This window comes from Sprattus sprattus, assembly GCF_963457725.1.
Source record: "Sprattus sprattus genome assembly, chromosome: 17".
Classification (NCBI taxonomy): Eukaryota; Metazoa; Chordata; class Actinopteri; order Clupeiformes; family Clupeidae; genus Sprattus; species Sprattus sprattus.
The window spans coordinates 14,767,909-14,788,530 of record NC_137915.1 but is presented as its reverse complement, the minus strand read 5'-3'; the positions used below and the strand labels follow the sequence as shown (position 1 = coordinate 14,788,530).

At 43.1% G+C, this 20,622-nt stretch overlaps 2 protein-coding genes across 2 annotated transcripts in view; both read left to right on the top strand.

The window, feature by feature from the left end:
- The window catches only part of prex2 (phosphatidylinositol-3,4,5-trisphosphate-dependent Rac exchange factor 2), a gene marked incomplete at its 5' end in the record, with an annotated part of 133,701 nt that extends 125,330 nt beyond the window's left edge, over nucleotides 1-8,371 (top strand). The window contains 3 exons of the mRNA XM_080855016.1: nucleotides 573-675; nucleotides 5,272-5,339; nucleotides 6,755-8,371. Coding sequence (XP_080711142.1) covers nucleotides 573-675; nucleotides 5,272-5,339; nucleotides 6,755-6,800 — 217 coding nt within the window. The 3' untranslated portion in view covers nucleotides 6,801-8,371. The remainder of the gene's footprint in view (nucleotides 1-572; nucleotides 676-5,271; nucleotides 5,340-6,754) is intronic.
- Nucleotides 8,372-9,462: 1,091 nt separating this feature from the next.
- cUnh8orf34 (chromosome Un C8orf34 homolog) overlaps nucleotides 9,463-20,622 on the top strand; it is an 80,664-nt gene continuing 69,504 nt past the window's right edge. The window contains exon 1 of the mRNA XM_080855328.1: nucleotides 9,463-9,625. Within this exon, the coding sequence (XP_080711454.1) occupies nucleotides 9,557-9,625 (69 nt within the window). The 5' untranslated portion in view covers nucleotides 9,463-9,556. The remainder of the gene's footprint in view (nucleotides 9,626-20,622) is intronic.

The following is a 20,622-nucleotide window of genomic DNA, read 5'->3' as shown; positions in this document are numbered from 1 at the left end:
CAAGACTTTTACTTCCCAAACCTGCAGCCTAACATTTCATCTCCGGATGGAGGCACCTCGCTCCCAGCCTAATCTCCTCCCAGGAGTCCCGTGTCATGATGGTTTCCATGGCTACAGTGTAGCATCTGTCAGTCAGAGATGCTCTTTGTGACACGGCGCTAAGCCAGCAGGCATGTGGGCACGGTGCCCACTGGCTCGGCCGCACTCTTGAATATTAATGGAGGGAATAAAGTGAAGACATATGTTTCCTAACTTAGGTGTGCGTCGCTGTCGCTCTGATGCGTAGGTCTGACAGGTGAGCTGGTGGATAGTCAGAGTAGATCCTGAGGCAGATGGCAAAGATGGATGAAAGTTTGTGTATCTGCTTCATCTCCTTGCCCTTTCTACTCTTCTTCATCTTCATCTTCCTCTCCCTCACCCCTTGTGCAAAACTGCAATTTTAACCAGCCTAGAGTGGATTTCTATGCCACTGCATCCTACTGTGAACAAAAAGTACTAATTAAAAAGTAATTTGGTGACCTTTCACCTGCAGCGAGTGTTGCCCTCTGACCTTGTGTGTTGTTGCCCATCAGGAGCACACTGAGCGTGACGCTGGAGCAGGCCATCCTCCTGGCCCGTAACCACGGGCTACCACCACGCTGCATCATGCAGGCCACCGACGTCATGAGGAAACAGGTAAGGGAGGAGGTCATACCCATGTATATATTCTGTCCCATCCACGTATAAACACACAAGTACACACACTTGAATTTATATTTAGTTTATTTCCTTGTTTAATGAATTCCTGGAACCTGCTGCGTTCTTACGTGTGCAGCTGTAGGTCCCTCAGTAGGGGGTGAGCTATCTCTTTAACTGCAGTGAACTGATCGGTCGAAGGAGAATGGCAATGGGGTAGAAACTGTGAGAGTTCTGTATCAATAGAAGTTGCTGCAACAGAAGTTGTTCCTTTGTGGATGAATTAGTATGGTATAGGAAAGAAAGGGCAGAAACAAGTTTTCTCAGATTTGATCATCCTAGAGAGAGGTGCTTGGCTCCATGACCACAGCAAGTGGGTTAACATAAGGGTCAGGGTTAGTGCACGTGGTTGACTCACACAAACACATGGGGGTACAAGCACAAGAAGCATTAGCTACACACACACACACACACACACACACATGCACACATACAGAGACTAACACATAATAATTCAGTCATAAATATATGGGACATGAAAGGACATGTCCTTGACAAACAAATATAAACACACAAGTACAATTTCACACGTACTGACATAATTTATTTGTACTGATATTGCTCCTAGCTTTCATTTAGTTAAGCATGTCTTTGGTGTGCAGGCACACATCTCCAGACCCAAGACTGAAATACAAAACAATATTTTCCTTTGTAAAATATAAAAAAATCTGTTTGAAAAGGACCCTTAAAGTTGATTGTTTCATCTTTTTGAAATGATGAAATGTGATGAGCTTTTTTGCATGCGCATGGTAATGAAGGATTATTGAGTTTTAAATTATTCAGAGCCTTAATAAATAGTAAATAGGCAAATTGATTCCCACAGAGGAATCTCTGCCAGTATAAAGGATGAGCCAATAACCAATTTTCTCTCCATCCACACAAGCTTGTTTTGGCAGTGTCTTCTGACCCAATTAGTTAAGCATCACTTTCCTTGGTAAAAACATTGATTGTGTACTGAAATGCTGCATTTTATTTTGATATACCAAAGTAGTCCATGGTGGTCATTCCGGCTTCAAAAGAAGCCCACTGCTGAGTCCAAATGTTTCCCGGCCTCTGTGAGGTGGTTAACTAAAGCCTGTGCCTCCTCTTGCCCTCCTTCTCTCTCTGATTATCCCCCGTCCCTCAGAATTACTGCCCTCTGCTGCTTAAGGCGTTTCTGTGGGAAAGAGAGAGCCAACAAAAGCCCTTACTTTCATTAATGCTGCCGCTCTACCTTTGGGTTTTGAAGCACAGGAGATAGTGATAAAGCGAGAGAGAGAGAGAGAGAGAGAGAGAAAGAGACATGGGAGAACACATGCACACACACCTATCCTTCCGGCTGAGTGCATCTGTGTCCTTCATCCAGTCGTCGTGGGAACATAGCCTGGCAGGGAGGCTGGACTGTTGTTTTTGTTCTCTTCACACATCATTAAGGAGCTTCAGATTGGCATATATAGGAAGGACAGGAATGCATGCAGACACACACACACACATAGTCACCTTCTCAAACACACACACACACACACACACACACACACACACACACACACACACACACATACAGAGTCTTTCTCACTCTTTCTCTCTCTCTTTCTCTCACACACACGCACACACACACGCACGCGTAAGGGGATGGCCATCAGCCAGGTGGAGGGCAGCACATGATGAGCACCATGCCCTTGAAAAAAGTCGGCTGCTGGCTGTCATTTAAACTCTGTTTCCCATGAATGCTGAGCACCCTCAGGCATAAGGGCATGGCTTGTCAGTCTTTTGCCCAGTACTGCGAAACATCACATACATGACGCACCATCCCTGCAGTACATATACTTAGGCTGTAGATGGGTGGTCTGAATTTCATACATTATGAATAGAATGGTGTATTTTACTGACAGCTTTGTGAAACTGACAGCTTTTTGGAAATATGAGTTACCAGCGCAGCAGTTCATGCAATTATGGCCCAGGTCTGGTACAGATCTGGTCGACTCTGGGGCGAATCTGGGCCAGGGTTGTGTCAGACCTGTTCGTCGGTCGGCTGCTCCTGTCTGGAAGGCCAGTGGAAGTATCTGCTGATGTAGAAGCACAGACCTTCACCAGACCCGAAACTCTCAACCTCGGATATGGGAGGCGGGCGTACTAGCAAGGAAGCTAAAACCCATGGGTGTCTCTAGCATGTCTATTAAGGCTCTGGACCCACTGACTACCGTTACACTGACATGGGTCTCTGCTGTCTGGGTTACCTGTAGTCTGGGGTTCAGCTGGTCTTTCATAAATATGGATGGCGTTTGCTACATTTCCCCCTGGTGACACTTTAATTCATTCACAAAAACACTCCAGTGCCACGCCATTCGGTCTAAAAGACACAATACATCATAACGGCATTGACATCCAGCCCAGCAGGCCTGGGCAGTGATGAATAAGCAGCATTTTCCCTGAAATTTAATTTTATTTGTAAACGTGCTTCTGTGAAACAGGAGGAGGTGTGTTAGCAGAAATAGCCTGTCAGGGAGAAAATGTCTGTGAAAACGTTGTTTCCTGAACTCTGGAAAGGCCATGAATGCTGCCAGCTTGTGTGAATGTGCAGACTAAATATTTCATAAGCACCTCTAGTACGGAACATGGCAAAATCAAGTGCTGTGCCTCTTTAAGTGTAGTTTTAGTAGCAAATGTTATACACAGCACAAATCACTGAAGCAGAGTGGCATTCATGGTGTCAGTGACTGTGTTCATGTCCTCTCTCGTCCCTCAGTGAGTTAGAGGGCATCCCAGGGAACACTTTGAAAGATTTAGATAGATGGCTCTGATACCCATCACCTAATTGCTGATGCTATCCCCAACCCCAAACAAGGAGATGGGAGTCTGACTTTGAGACACTTAGTGACCACTCTGATACGGAGTGGACCACTCTGCTGGTCTCCTTGTCTTGCTCTTAGTAATGGTGTGCGTCAGGGAAAAGTTACACTTAGGTGGAAATCTGCAGTCGGCACAGCTGCCCACTCTAAACAGGGCCTTGAATTGTGTTTTCACAGTCGCATTGTGTCATCATTAACACTAGATTTGACTAGATTTGGAGCTTGACCATACACTGGAAGCTAGTATGGCAGAAAGGATTAAACAATAATAATTGTAATGTTCTACCATGCTTATTTATGTGCCTTTGGGTATATACCAAAGGTTTGACATTTATACAAGTATATTCATAGATATTGTATATGACTGGAAAAGGTGTAGATACCGATTGCCTGTTGAGTCTCAGCGCAGCACAGTTCAACCTTAAATCTTCGCATCCCAGAATAGTCAGATAGAACCTCCCCGTTCCAAGCACTTAGCAACAGGATCAGCAGGAGGAGCAGGTGGTTCTGGTTTTGACCCAAACCCAAACGGAATCCACTGACTCCTGGCACCAGGTCTACTGCAGTGTAAGCCGTTTGCTGACGAGAATTTTTTTTCCTCTGACAGAGCAAGTTATTTTTAGAAGCGCTTGATGCTCAAGGAGCGTTCAGGATTGATGTTCTTCTCTCCTATTAGACTCAGCACAGGTGTCCAGGTGTCACTCTCACCTCAGCAGCCCCCATCCCACCGACCCCCATGATCTGTTGTGGAGGGAGGGTGATGTGTAGAATGTTGGAGGAAATTGTTGTGGTTGGATCTGATGAATTGGGCAAAAAAGGGCAATGCTTAGACCCTGTCGTAGCTCATTCACCGGAAGCTGGCATAGCCTGCTGGATCTGCATCTCCCCTGGCCTGCAATTTATGTCTAAAAACAGGCTGATTTAGCAACCATGACAAGGCCAATGCTCACAAACTACTTCTGAGACTGTTTGGAAGCTCGCTCATAAGTTTCTCCTCTGAGCCAAGGAAGTGTCAGCACAAGTTTTCATTGACGGCAGTGATTTGCTGAAGCACACGCTATATTTCCACCACAGGGGTTGATCTAGTTGACTGACAACAAGCGTCCTTCGAACTCGTAACGTGCTCTGCAACATAAAACAAAAACGAAACAACTAAAATCGACACACAGACTTAATCTCTATCTATGGACCTCAACGCTACTGAAGCTAACAAACTGCACACTCTGCACAGGCAGTGAGGCTTCACAGTGAGGGTTGCCAGATTCCGCTGGGTGGGGATTTAAGAGGGAATAAAGCCCTCTCTGTCACTTCGGCTAAAGTCAGCTGGAAATTGGAACTAAAAAGCAATTAGCTTTCATCCCCCCCTCTACTTGTCGGTTATGTCATTCTGAATATGTAATCCAAGCTTAACGTCATGCCTGCATCGTTCCATTCTGCACTAACCATTGCCCCTCTGCTTCTCTCTTCTGTGCCGGTGGGGTCTGTATCTCCTGATGTCTTTGCCTTGTGTTTCATTGTAATATTAAAACTGCGAACTTCATGCATAGCTATTTGTGTGTGTTGGACCTTGCAGTGACGGCTGTTCCTCCCCTCCCCACCCGTCTATGGTGTTTTGCTGTGCCCCATGTCCTCTGTGCAGAGCCCTACTCCATCCATGGTGTTTCTGACAGCCTGGGAAGTAAATCATAATTATGTCTTCTTATTTTAGGGAGCCAGAGTGCAGAACTCCGCCAAGAACTTGGGAGTGAGAGACCGCACCCCGTCCTCTGTGCCAAGGTAACCACAGTGGAGAAGTCTCGAGCCTCCTCCTCCTCTTCCAACCTTTCTGTCCTTTATTACACCATAGGAATCCAGATATCATGTTGCCATTGGAAGACTGAAAAGGATAAATGTCATCATGTCCTGTGTTAAATGTGCTCAATTATGAAATAAGAAATGATTTAATGAAATGGAATCTGGATAGGGGTTTTGTTTTTGTGATATGAGGGGTGACCTATGTTACTGGCCAGATGTCAGTTGTCTTAGGACTGATTGATTTTTGAATGGTATATTTTAAGTAGCCAATTTACTCCTTACCTCAGCTTATGCTATAGTACAAGAAAGGGAATAGTAGCAAGCAATTGAAACTAGGTACTTTGTCCAATTTCAGTTATACCCCTCAGATCCATCCTCAATTATACTCACAATTATGCAAAAGTGGATTAAAAATCAATTCAGAATACTACTGAGCCCAGGAATAGATTTAATCCAGTGTGTAAAACCAGCTCTGTGTGTGAATTAATAAGTGGAATCCCATATGCACCTATTCTTTCTAACACATGTAATTCTCTTCGTCTTCAAAATAGCAAAACAATGGCTGATCCTCTTTGCAAGGATGTTATTTTATAAACCCCAACACTACATCAGCCAGTGAAACACACACATACACACACATCAATATATTTGGAAACACACATATTCTTTGTTTTCTATCTCACACAAAAAACACACCAACACACATGCATACCATTACCCACAAACACACACATTTGTGAGTACAAACATCCTCTTCCGTGGCTCTGGCTCACTCTTCAGAGCTTCTGGGAGATGAAGTCCATCACTCTCACTGCGATCTAAAACATTGACACTCCCTGTGAGTGACAGTCAGCCCCTGCCCAGCCTCTCAGCATACACAATTAAAACACGGGCGTCATTAGCCGGGCCAGCGGTGAGGCGGCTTAAAGTGACTGTAGTCTCAGTGGTTTTTGGCCCGTAATTGGCACGAGGGACTGCCAGGCACAGACAGGGTAGCAGCGAATCAATGCATCCCGACAGGGAGGGAGACAGAGAGAAAACGGGGGATGAAGGGAGAGAGAGAGGGAATGATGGATATGATGGAGAGGGAGAGATGCATTGTGGACACAGACAGATGGAAGACAAATGTCTAGATAGAGATGTGGTTGGCATGGTGACAGGGTGTAAACAGCAATGTTAAAAATGAAACCAAAATGTCACTGAAGATAGAATGTTCACAGGGTGTCTGCTAGACAAATTGTTTTAGAAAATGTTGCCCTAAACCTCTCTCTCTCCCTCTTTGTGTGTTTGTGTGTGTGTGTGTGTGTGTGTGTGTGTGTGTGTGTGTGTGTGTGTGTGTGTGGGTGTGTGTGTGTGTGTGTGGGTGCTGTGTGCACGTGTGGCTTTTCTCTCAACAGATTGTATAAGCTTTGCCAGCCACCGCCCCCAGATGGTGACCCATGAACTCTCCTGCATCCTGTGCAGAGCTGGAGCTGAGTTTTGTCCTGCCCCATTCACTCACATACCTCTCTCTCTCTCTCTCTCTCTCTCTCTCCTCTTTCTATCTCACTCCTTCCCCTCTTTTCCACCCTCTCAGTCCTCTCTCCTTCCACTTTCTCTTTTTCTCTCTCTCTCTCTCTCTTTCAACTCTTCCTTCTCCTCTCTCTCTATGTGGAGTCTGCCCCCAGTCGCTCTCCAATGTAAATAGTGACATGTTGTGCTCTGTCAATGACGTGTGTTGAAGTTCTGTACGTGTACGCTGTCTTTGTTAAGCTACAATGCAGTGCATCTCTGTTTTTTTTGCATCTCTAATTTTCATACAGAAAACCTACACTGCATCTTTTCATGAGGGCCATGTAGCCATAATAACAGCTGTGAAAGCCTGAAATGATTTCTGTATGGATATGCTGAAGACCTGTAGCAGTCTCTGTTAAATGGAGAGGGTCCTCCCTCCTCTGTGTGTAGAGGTGGCTGTCACTGTGCCTGTGAAGAGCTCCCAGTCAGAAGTGCCTCTCTGCTGAAGCATCATTCAGTTGTCAGCACGTGATTTTTTTTGTTTGTTTGTTTTTCTGCTAAAAATACCTTCGCCTTGGTGTGTCAGCAATACCCTCACTGACAGAGTAGAGGCTGATTACAAATGAAAAATGAATGTTTGTGAAAGATGTTTCAGTCAGATGTCATAATGTGCCTTGGATTTTTCTTTTACCTGTGTCTCAGAGAGTGAGGCTGATGTCTAGGTTTTGCTTGCTTACCTACCATATATATTTTTATACTTTGTTTGAGACGTGAAGTAACATAACGTTATATTAAGCTATGTACTGTGTGTCAACTGTGTAAGACTTGAGGAAGGATGACCTGTGGAATGATTCCAGAGCAGTGGGCAGAGGAGGAATTGCCAAGTGTATGATCTTTGTGTGTGAGTGAAGTTTTCAATTAGTTAGACCGATGAAGAAAAAAGATGTTGAAGGGATATATGTCATCAGTGTTATAACTCTTTTCAGTGTCAATGTCAAGCTCATGTAAGTAGATTTTATATATACGTAAATATAACTATACACATATCATATAAAGTAAAGACATACAATCAGTACTCAGGAGAATCACAGTTCTACTATATTTAGGTATTACTTGAGTGTTACTAAGCATCGTGAAGGAAGTCATTTATTTCTATGCAACTGTAGACAATAAAATCCCATCTGGATGCATGGGCTACTATGAATTATGAAGCTATTCCGTATCTATTGTATCCTATATTCTGAAGTTCTGTCTGAAGACTTTTCTTGTCTTTTTTTAACATTGTGTCATGAAAGCCTCTAATTTGTGTTCAAGAGCAAACACGTTAAAACAGCATAATGTAAAGATGTCACTGTACAAATATACAACTCATAGCTGAATTTTGACTGAAAATGACAGTAATTTATTTTGTTTATTAGATTTACTCACTATAAAACATATCCTATTCCAGACGTATTCTTTTTTTTTTCTGCTTGAAGCCTATGAAATGTTCATTTTTTGCCACATGCTTTTTGAAGTAAACTGTTGTATACTGTAGTTATTAATTTCAATTAAATCGGTCTATAGGAAATTACTTGTTGTGTGTTCATGTCATTGTATGTGATAATTCATATCCGTGTTCACAAACTTTGTCTGGCTTTGGGGAGCATAGACCCTTCCATAGTCACCTTGCCATGACATTCAGACAAATGCAGCTGTAAAGTGAATCCAAAGGTATCTATTTAGCCCTCCTCTCCTTGGCAGTGGCCCCTGGTGCAGGCACATTACTGGACAGCTATGTAACCGTGGGCACAAAAACAGCACTGCATGCCCAGCAGGTATAATGCACAGTCATCACCCAACACCATTGCCTGAGCAGGATATTTCACCTGCAGATACACTTTTTTTCTTCTTGCAAATACAATGGTTAATGATGTTCTTGATCAAGCTGTGTGTAGGTGTGTGTGTGTAACCTTCCTTTCTGAAGCCAAGCCTGCAGCAGCCCTAGAATGTTGTGTGCAGTTTTTTATAAGTTAAAGGAGTATTAAGTAAATGAGTAAGCTAATTCACATCAAACACTGAGGTCCAGCTTTCAGATTACTTTTTTCTTTTGGAATGGTAGGCGAAATATGGATCCATAGGGCTGAAACCTTGAATCATGTTACTCTTTCAACTGAGGAAAAACACTGGTTTGACAATATGTCAGCGGGACCTTGGTACAGAAAGAGACCTACCAAGAAGTATCAGACTGTGTCAGTAACACTTTCAGTGAAGTTTCATGAACTTAATGTATTATTAGTGAAGGGCAGACACCATATTAACACAAGTAGCGCTCTGAAGCCAGCCTTGTTCCAAACACGCCCACATACACACTAGAGGACCTTCTCTGTCTACGCCGTGCACAGCCAATGAGCAGGTGATTTCCAATCACGATAAAACAACCATCTTCACCATTGGCTTTAAGAGAGACTCACTAGGCGCCACTCCACCAAAGCGAGAGGGGATGGTCCCGTTTAGTAGTAACCAAGACACGAGAAGCGCTGAATAGTACTTTCAACAATGTGCTTTGTGGCTGCGCCAACTTTTCGTTCTTGACATTCTGTCAATTCGTTCATATCGTATCAATTCGTAGTCGTGTAGTGAAGAAGCGTGTGCACGAAGGCGACTGTAAATGTTTTCATGTTTTGGTTCCGTAACGTTTTATAAAAGATATATACAGTTTCCTCATGGCGTCTCAACAGCAGTCAAGAATTCAGACCTACCTGGAGAAAAACAAAATCGGACCTTTGTTTGAGGTAAGCTGTTATCTCTGGGTTAGTTTTGCATGTGCAGGCTGTTACAATACACCGAAAACCTGCAGAATAGTACCCTACTGCTGGTCTGCGGCATTAAGGCTGCTAATCTGAATTTGGTCTTGGCAGATCGTACGGCTGTGCTGTCGCTTTTGCACCACAATATCAGTACATGCTCCCAGAAACGGGGTCTGCGGTATTTTGTGCTCATTCGAGCATCCTCTAAGTTCGCGGTTCTAACTACAATGCGATATTGAACCTGTGACATTACCAATATTCAGAATAATCTACTGATCTAACTTTTAAAGCTCGAAATCAGCTAATTAAGTTTTAGTTTCATACCTGTTAGCTGTTTATGTGGGTGTCCTAGTGTGAGACGCAGGATTTGTTTTTGAAGGACCCGGGAGTGAGCTGTGTTTGGCAGGCAAGGTAAATTGAGGTAACGTGCTGACTCGACCCGTGAGAATGTCACGTTTCTTGACATCCTCTTCATCGACTATCAGCACTCTGTTTCGCCTTATTGGGAATACTATTTAGGCTTTGTTGTCAGTGTAAGATTTTAAACCGGAGAACGTTAAGATTCAGGCGACTTCTGTTTGATTTCATATATGACAGAATCACTCCTTACTAGAGAAACAAAATCAATGTATTCGTTTGGTTTTTAATCCCACAGCAAGTCGCCTACTACACTAAAAGCCTCCACATGACCCGTTTTATTTTCTTTGAAAGGGGGAAAAAGGTTTCTCCACGGTATTTGTAACTCATATTGCCCAAACAAAGTGTTAGGCAGGCTGATTGTTACTACAATATGGTCCTGTAGTCTTACTGACTGAGGCTATAAAAACAGAAGGAAAGATGTTTGTTTGCCGAGGGAGTTGATAGCAGCTTTGTTGCCAGGCATTTGAGAGTTTACTGTCCCTGATGTGTTTTATTGTTGCTGAGCATACGGCGTATCAACTCGTTTATGTAAAGCTAAAGGACACGTAAGATAAATATGAGCCATACTGAGCAGTTTTAATTTCAAATTGGGCTGGATGTTGTTACAGGTGGCATAACCAAATGCTGAAATATTTTGCTACATGGTCCTTTAAGTGAAGAGAGGGGTGTCAAAAATGTTTTGACTTGCATTTTCATGTGACACCATCGTGTCTTTTACTGCAGATTCAAAAATAGTCCACCAGAATAGGCTATATACGTAGGCCTTGAGATTGAAGATCGTATATACACACAGTGAAACTGTGTAGATGGGTTTTGTGTGCCTGCTGTGCATGTCTGTTTGGGACCAGGGCTACCAAACTGCTGATGTATCAAGTCCTCAGTGTTCGCTACTGTATACGGAGAGTGAATGCTAAACAGGCATAAAGTTGAAGCAGAGCACATCTAAGTAGCGGGAAGCGGAGCGCCCCAGCACCATGGACAGCATCTCAGGCGGTACCGTCGCAGCCTGAGACCTATCTGTCATATGAAAGCGGGCCCCAACCCTGTCAGGCAGGCGATAGTGCCGTTCCGTTCTGCCTTTGACATGATCATCCCCTAAACGAACGTAGCGTCTCATCTGTCGTGGGAGCGAGCGACGCGAGAAGCGAGCACGCTGCTGCTGCAGTTGCTGTGGCGGCAGCAGGATGACTGGCTCGGGATGAAAGCACCAGGTTTTGCGCCTTTGTAGGGCTTCTTCCACACACAATTAGATAGGGTTCGCAGTAGTGCTTCTGCCCAGAGCAAGAACCCTTAAATTTTCCACTAAACATTTCGTCTGTTTTCATAACAAGTTATTCATATGAATAATGTCTTCTTTCTTCTTATCTTCTTTTGCAAGATATGCAATGGATTTAACACAGCTGTGTCACTCTTTTATTTGTTGTAGGAGCACAACGGTTTAAAAGTAGTTGTAAATATAATCCCTTATTGAAGTGTTGAGTTTAGATCATCTTAATGGTCTCTGACCTGTATTTATGATAACATAACTCATATGTAATTCAGCTGAGGATTATATATCTCATTCGTTCATCAGACATTTGCTTTCATTATAGCTCAGAGACATTTCAAACACATGAGCTCAATAGCATAGACACTAAATGCATACTAAATGCAATCGGCGCTCACATCTAAAATGCTCTGTCTGTATGTGAACTGGAAATTGAGGTCAGGCTGCATGTAATATGCATGCCTGGTGGAGGGAGATCAGAGCATTGCAGATCTCATTTGAACTTAAGGAGTTTGTCCCATAGAAACTTTCAAAAAGTGTATTTATGTAAGAGAAGAATACATGTGGTAGCTGACATGAGTAAATGTGATCTAACTGAACTGCTAAAGATGTCATGTCTGTGTGCTTTTCTAAAGATGTCATTGAAAGACTCTCAGTGACTCTTTCTCTTGCTCAGGCGTGGGTTTACCTTCTAGAAGACCAAACCAGAAGATAGACTCTGAAGATAGTTCTTGACAGTACTGCTTTATCCTGAAAAACAAAACCAAAAAAATTACGGTGGCATTTCTTGCAGCTGTACAATCTATGTCCAGCCTAACACACAAGAGTCACAGGAGTAGTAGGTTTTATTTTCATTTATCAAATTATTTTGGTGTTTTTTGTTTGCTGGTCTTGTGAGCTCAGCAGCTTCTACAGTCTCACCTGCTCTGTAGGGATAAGGCAGTCCAGACAACCGTCCTTTGTTCAGTATACAGTGCACTTGTTTTCTGCTGGCGTTAGGAGAGGACATGTCAGAAGGTGTCCATGAACACCACCTGGTCAAGCCCTTTGAAAAGGAAGCACAATAGGTCTCATTAGTGTGAGACCCCCATGGAAACAATACACATTATCATCAGTCTCCATACAAAACCCCAGTGCCTGCAACAGTGAACCTTCCTCCAACATTATTTCATGGTATTACAGTCTGGGGCTTATCTTTATCAGGAGTACTAACAAAATCATTGCTATTATAGAAGATAAAGGCGTAATAAAAGGCTGTATGAAAATATAACAATCCCCCTCATCTATAAAGGGAAATTCCATGCTTGTGTAATGATGGTGATTATGCTGGAGGTGCGTTTGAATTCAGCCCATCCCTCCTCTTAGACAATGAGTTGTGCAGCATGTTAAACATGCAGTAAGAGAAGTTAGTTGCTCTCTGGATGTGGTCTCTGTACGTGGAACAAAAGCTTTAAAAGGCTTTAAACTTGCATAGTTAAGTCATGAGATCTTTTTTATTTACCTCATGAAAAAGTATAGCTACGTTAGAAGGCTATTTTCTGTGCAAAGGCTTTTTTGATTCTCAGGTCTTACTAGTCTGTATGTCTTACAGGTCTTACTAGTCTGTATGTCTTCATTCCAACTGCAGGTGTGCTTCCTTTTTATTTAATTTTCTTTTATTTCCCTTTTTCATTTCTTATATTCATGCAACCTTTCTGTTGTTTGGTCTCCCATCATTGCACTTGGGCCCACATCCTTCGGTTGAAAGGTGGTTTAGAAATAAAGCTTATATAATCATCTTTAAAAATGAAGAAAGTGTAAATGATTTTTCTTGGTAATGTCATAGTTATAAAAGTCCTCTAATAATTAAAGAGAACGATTCACTTTGAGTGGTGACTTACATAATGTATAGATTTAACTTGGCCATTAATTGGAAGTTTTACCTGGAGTTTGGAGACATAGTTCGGATTTTACACCTCTCTAGTTGACATTTTGAGTCCCTTAATCCCTTTGTATCCCCAGTAAATGTCAAGTCCCAGTAAAGTATTAAAGAGAGAATGAAAACTCTTCACAAAACCTTAATAGATTCCACTTATATATACGTGGCCTTTTCAGTTCACTATGACTAGGCATGCGTCAGGAATTGATTTTTGACATGACAAAATGTACTTGTAGGAGTCCATTATCATCACAGCCATTGTTATGGATTGCAGTAATTCATTGCAGCCTGTTGGAATGGCTTTGAATGGAATTTGTGCATTTCTGTATACATTTCTAACTTTTCTTGCCTTTCACCATTAAGCTACTGTGCCCACTTGCTTGTGACTGAGCACTTAAGGCAGATGAGAACCTTGACCTCCAATCGTTCAACAATTTGAAGGTTGCTAGTCCTCCTCTGGAAGTGTTGAAGTGTGCTTGAGCACGTCCTTGAGCACAACACTTAGCTCCCGACCTCTCCCTATGGGCAGGTTGGCGCTTTGTATGGTAGCCTCTGCTGTCTGTAAATGGATAGGTGTCTTAGGCACTTATTATGCACTATGAGTTGAAAAGCGCTATATAAATGCAATCCATTTGCCATTTACTTGTGAAGTATTGGCGTCATATACCATATATCTTAACAGAGGGAAGCCAGTAGTGTATGATGTCTTTCTCAGTTGCTTTGACCCGTGATTGATTGTTCCTTGCAGAAGTGTCTCAGCAGGTGAATTTAAAAAAGAAGCCATATCTCTCCAGAATGTGACACAAGAAACAAAGAAAAAAGAAAGTCTTTTGTCTCACACATCGTCTGGCCGATGTCAGTCTGCTATGCCTCCGCCTCGGAGAGATACATTTGGGGGTTCTAACAGGAAATGGAGCTGGACTGGAGCAGTGTTGCTGACAGGGCGCTTTCTCCCCTGCATTACTTTAGGAGATTTGGGAGTGGATTTCAGCTTTTACAGCAACTCCTGGACTTCCTATTTAGGAGTGGCCCGCTGCCACACAAAACAGGAAGAGAGAGGGTGCCTGTGTCTCTGTAATATTAAAACCAGCGCTCCCAACCCCTCCCTTTAAGCAGCTCCCCTTTGTCGTAAAATGCAACAACAACATCTGCCTGTGGAGTCTAAAGGGGACTGTACTATTAAAACCCACTGGGTTCTGCCTGCCTGACGTCCCTGTGTACACTCTAGCTTTCATGTTGGTTAGGGGGTTGAACTAGTGATTTACAGACTCAGGTCTTTGACAGATGGCTATGGCACTCACTGATTCACATTCAAGACAGGGCGAGGGACCTCTGTTTTTGTCCCCCCCCCCCCCCCCCCCCCCATTCCCCCATCCCTCCCTACTCCTCCTCCTGTAGCTATATTTAGAATGTTCCTCTTTGTGGACTCATGTATGGCATCACTCCTAAAAGAGATTAAAATTACAGTTTCATGTCAGGGTGAATAGTGTGTGTGTGTGTGTGTACTGTGCGTGTATATTATCAGACTGTAGTTAAAGGTAGTGGACTTTCACACTGTTGATACTAAAGGATGAAAGTAAGGATGTTCTCAATGATCCCTCTTGAATGTATCAGTAGAGCCAACCTTTGCTGCTCTCAGTCTTGATATGGAACCCAAATGGGCGAGAGAAAAACATGTTGCTAGGAAAATCAATGCTTTCTTGCTCAGTACGCTGCTCTATTGGATTTCGGATCCTCATTTTTCAAAGCAGGTGACTACACCATAGCAAAGCCAAAGCATTTTAGAAACATCTGCACAGGCAGCCATTTTTTTCCCCTCCTCAGCAATACGTTGGCCATTTAGTTACCGATGCTGCTCTGCATAATTCAATTACGGGCCTTAGTCGCCAGCAGTCCTGTGATGGAGCTCAGTGAGAAGACAAATGGGTGTCTCTCTGTGTGAAATCAGTCATCTGGGGCACCTCTGTTTGATAACACAAGAGAGAAGTCTCCAGCCTCTGGATCTCCCTCTCTGGGTTAATGTTCATTGGCCCTGTAGTTTCTATTAGCCTGCCATCGCTGCAGGGTGTGTGAATAGCTCACAAGAGCATTTACATTGTGCTCGTGGTCCTTCGCTCGGACGGAGGCAAATACATCAACCCACTGTTTGCTTAGGGCAGGCCGTCGTAGCAGCGCTTGAAGTCTGAATCCATGTTTTAAAGGAGGTGGTCGATCTTTGAAATGGTTCGGAGCGCTCCAACTACATTAAAGCCATCTTATGAGCAAACTAAAGAGGGCTTCAGTCCGAGGCGGCTGGCCAGGAGCAATGATCCTATCACTGCACACACACTCAAAAGTGCTCCTGAGTGCAATGGATCCATGGACAGGGTTCAAATGATGCAGCATTCGCCTCTTTGGACCAATAGAGCCACTGAGTGGGTTTAATTTGTGCAGCTCAGCATCTCCAGGGCTCCATGGCTCTCTAAAGAGGTCAGTAACCGACACACACACAGAAAAACACACAAACACACACGCACACACACACATACATAGGCACACACATGCATACATGCAGGAACATGCGCACACACACACACACACACACTAGAACAGCATCAGCTGAATCGATTCAGTGTTTAAGTGGATAATTTATATTAGTCAATGGGATTGCATTTTGGTCCTGGCCACTGGTCTGCCGCTTAGTCTGCAGATGTATGCCCATGTAGATAAGGGCATGTGCTCCTGTGTGTGTGTTTGTGTGTGTGTGTTTGTGTGTGTGTGTTTGTGTGTGTGTGTGTGTGTGTGTGTGTGTGTGTGTGTGTGTGTGTGTGTGTGTGTGTGTGTGTGTGTGTGTGTGTGTGTGTGTGTGTTTGTGACCCTGTGTGTGTGGGTATAAACTGGATGTGTCAACAGTTTTTGTGAGAGTAATTTGGGGCAGATGTGGGTCTCTGAAAGAGTTTTTTTTGCAAGCCTTGCATTTGTTTGAATGTGTGTGTGTGTTTTTATGTGTTGTTGGTGAGTGTGTGTGTTGTTGTTGTTGTTGATGTGCCAGGGGACTTGTGTGCTGATACAGTGTTTCATGTCAGTGTAGGACATGTGCATTATGTAGAGTACCGCCAAGCAGGTGTGCTGTGAGCAAGACACGAGTCCCTAGACTTCTTAGGATACACACCCACTAAGGCGTCGTTTACACAGAGTCTAGTCGACCTTTCGTCTACACGAACAAGGCGGATCCGCACATTGAATCCGCATTCTTTCGAATCGGGGGTGTAGATTTGAATCTGTCCGCGGATTGGTGTTCGTCTGTACGCCGATTCTGCAACCCTTTCTAATCTGATGATGTCATTGCCCCACGTGATCGCCTCCCGACCTCAGGCTGAACCCTTATTAAACCCACTGCGTCACTTCATAACAGCAAAGACATAAACTAAATGTTTATGACGTGGCGCCTTTTTCGTGACTTACATTTCTACTGTGCTTAGTTGTTTGTATTGGGATCGTGTGCGATAGATAGTTTTTCGTGGTCTTACTTAGCCAGTCTAATTTTTGAGACCAGCCAGAACGACGCCTAATACGCTCTAGTTTTAAACTGCATTGTTTTTGCTACATTGATGCCTGGCATTCATACTTATCCAGAGGTTTTTTTTTTACTCTGGAGTCTTATGGAAATGCTGCTGGCCCCGTTTTAGTTTGAAAACTCTGGGGTTGTGTTTAAGTGTGGACGGGCATAAGCGGAGACTTTTGTAAACAATGGGTGTTTCCCAAAGTCAAGGACGTTTCCTTGGTAGGATGGGTCCTTCCAAATCCGGTCCTTCAGAGGCTAGGCAAGACTCTTTCCTAGCATTCGGAGAACAAACAATGTAACAGTCTAGCGCAGGGGTGCCCAAATTCTTTCTTGTCAGGGGCCAAATATTAATCGGAGTGGAGGGCCGCAGGCCAAAACCAGAGTTTCATGTTAGGTCATGTCCCATTATATTGAAATGTATTGCATATGTGTACCCAATTAACATTACCTTTAATGTACATACCTGCAAACTCAGAAGGGCTAAAAAAAAAAGGTGACAAACCAAGCCCTGCCTGTAGGGGGGTCTGGGGGTATCCCCCCCAGATTTTTTTGTTATTTTAACATGTAAATTAAGCATTCTGGTATACTCCAAGACGAAAATAATGGGGAAAGATAACATTTGCTTCAGGTAAAAAAAGAAACATTTATTAACATATCATACTAATTTTATGTAATCTATTAGTATACACAGGGAAGATAGGTAGGGGACTTCTATAATGGCCAATCAACTAACAGCAAGTTAAAGGCTAATAAACATGATTGCAGGCAATAAGAGTGACTGCTGATGTTTCGATGGAAATACTCCCATTATTTTCTATTTGTATCCGTCAAAAGAGAAAGATATAACAGTTACGTGTAAGCTGTGCCGTGGAAACAAGCGCCGTGACAGCACTTGACTCCAAAGGCTACCTCCACAAACATTTGTTAAGCTAACACGAGCAGGTGAAACTTGTAGCAAGAGAGCGTCATGCCTTGACCTCAACTGAAGGACAGACTGCCCCAACTCAGATAGAGAGAGCGAGAGAGCTTGCACATTGACTACTGGTTGATTTCATATTTCATATCAACATTCTTTACACAAACATAAGTAAGGTACTTACAGTTGGCAGTTGCTAAACTCGTGTTGACATGTGTGAATTTGAACTCATGAATATGAACTTGTTCTACCTTTTCCCATTATAGGCCTACATGTAAGTTGAGAAGACTATAACATCAGCTAGATAACTAGCTATCATTTCATGCAAACGGAGCTCTTCCATTTAAATCGTTTAAGGTTAAGGTAAAAGCTAGCTAGTTAGCTAGCATAGCAACAAGATAACCATAGATATGGATCTGTATTGACAAAAGGTCAATAGCGCCCCCCTTGACCCATCTGAAACAATGTTAAAACTGTGGCCAAGCAGTGAACTGCAACCAGTCTTAGTTAAATATGACGTTGAAACAGAGACCCTGTTAAAAATGGGTTAAAATGCTGTCTAACGAATGACGTTCTAACTATAATTCTGACCGGAGCGCGGGCCAAAATAAATCCAGCGCGTGCCACATTTGGCCCTCGGGCCCCAAATTGGGCAGCCCTGGTCTAGCGGGTGTGCAGGTGTGCATCGTGACCCGGTCTTATCAGTCACAACGTTTCGGAAGAGTTTTTCCATTTTTAGGCGGGTTAGAATGGACAGAGATTATTTCTGATATGGAGCTAAAACACCTGCCACGACAGAGATCATGTTCATTTTGAACTGCCGTTTTGAAATGAAAATGTACAGACACAATATGTAATCCTGCTATTTAAGCTAGCATTAACCAGAGATTTCCCAACCTCTGCTCCTCCCTCCCCTCCTTTTCGCACTCTCTGCTTGGACTTTTGACTGTGTTTACAAATTTGATTGACAAACATGAGGACCAAATCTGACTCTGAGCTTCCGTGATTCAAGATTACTAGAAGGTCAAGGCCTTAAAGAAACCTTAAAAGTAACAAGTAACGCTGTAATGTCACCTTGGCTGTTTAATGTAGTCCTAATGTAGGCCTAACTGGCCTAAAGAGGCTGAGTGTGCCTGGTTTATGGGATTGCATTTATATATTATTATTGGTATGGTTTGTGAAAGAATCTAAATACGTCACCGTCATGACCTGTTCACTGCATGGATGTACAGGGTTTCTATTTAGCAACAAAACAACAGCAAAATCTGCCGAACCGAGGCTAAATTACTTTTAAGATTGTAATTTTAGAACCAGAAGTAAGACAAAGAATGATAGATGGGGCCTGGAAATGCAATATACAGACAAATGACTTGGTGCGTGGAGAACTTTTTTTACATCCCCGTCCCTCTGACACAGGGGGCGAATAAAGTCCTCTCTATGTACTTGGGGCACTAATAATGATATGTTATGCGAGTAAATTACCTCTGCAGTTTTATACCGTGGACATAATAGAGGCTCAAGGCGACCATATCTCTGACACGGCCTGTCATTATAGCTTCCCTTGCCGAGCCCAGGATCTGACAAATTGGATGTAACAGAATCACAGGCATTGTCAATAAAATCAATACGGGGGCGAATCACAGCGCTTCCTCCTTGTAATTGCTGATGACAAGCACCTGAGATTGAAAACCCTGCTCCGCTCGCTTGGCTGGCCGCCTCTAAATTATTCGCTGTTATCCCCAGCGGACTTGTGTGCCGTTTCCTCCATAAAAGGCAACCAATAATCCTGAAAATATCCTCATCACACCACCTCTGACACTCCAGAAGGGGTCGTATTTATTACAGGTCAGGGAACCATATTTTTGGATGTTTACGTCAGGAGGACCAACTTAATTCAGTGTCAACCTGTTATTTACCTCAATGCTGCTCATACAACTAGTACTATAATTTTACTGACATTGATATTACAGTTCCCTTAGGACATTATAATTGCACTGTTAAGTATAGCGCAATATACCAACCATCTGCCCGTTATACAACATTTATACTCAGTACTTACCTGTACCCTAAATCATACTTAACTTAATCATAATCATAATGTATAAGTATCAATGTTGAAGTTCCTAAGTGTAGTTACACCCCTCTCTATACAGCTCCACTCTGGGTGAATTACAAGAAGGAGAGCTTGTGTAAATTGAAAGTACTGACTGTCTTAGGATACTCCTGAAGAAACCCAGTAGTACTAGAGCCAGTCAGCTGTTCTGTAATATGGGTCTAACCACCTTCATGGCCTTGCTGAGGAACCTTACTTTTAAGTTTATGTGTCGGCTGGACCGCTCTTCAAATGTTATAATTGATCTGATGACAGACCCTGGCCGCAGCTCTGTCAAGTACACATCTAAGATCTGGGAACACTGGCATAAGTGCCTTTTTTAGCCCTTTTTTCCTTGTGTATTTATATGTATTTATGATTGTATGTATGTATATTTTAATGTAATGTATTGATTTTAAGTATTGTACATCTTCCATGTGGGCCTTGAGCCTGTAATAAAGTTTATTAATTAATGGAACAGGTCTACTGTAAAAGAATGTCTGAATCAGGATGCACACAAAATTTGGCATCAGTGCATCATCACATAGTGTTTTCTCACAGCTGATGCTACCATGGTGTGCTTGTGTGTGTGTGTGTGTGTGCGTTCGTGTGCGTGTGCGTGTGTGTGTGCGTGTGTGTGTGTGTGTGTGTGCGTGTGCGTGTGCGTGTGTGTGTTAGATGCATGATCTTTGTTTAACCTAATAGCAGCTGCATGAGGGGCTTAATGAGTGAGATGAGATAAGACAGGCATAATTACATGTGAACGTTGCCTAAGGCTCCGCTCCTGCAGGGATCAGACTAATGACTGCGGAGAAGAGAAGACAA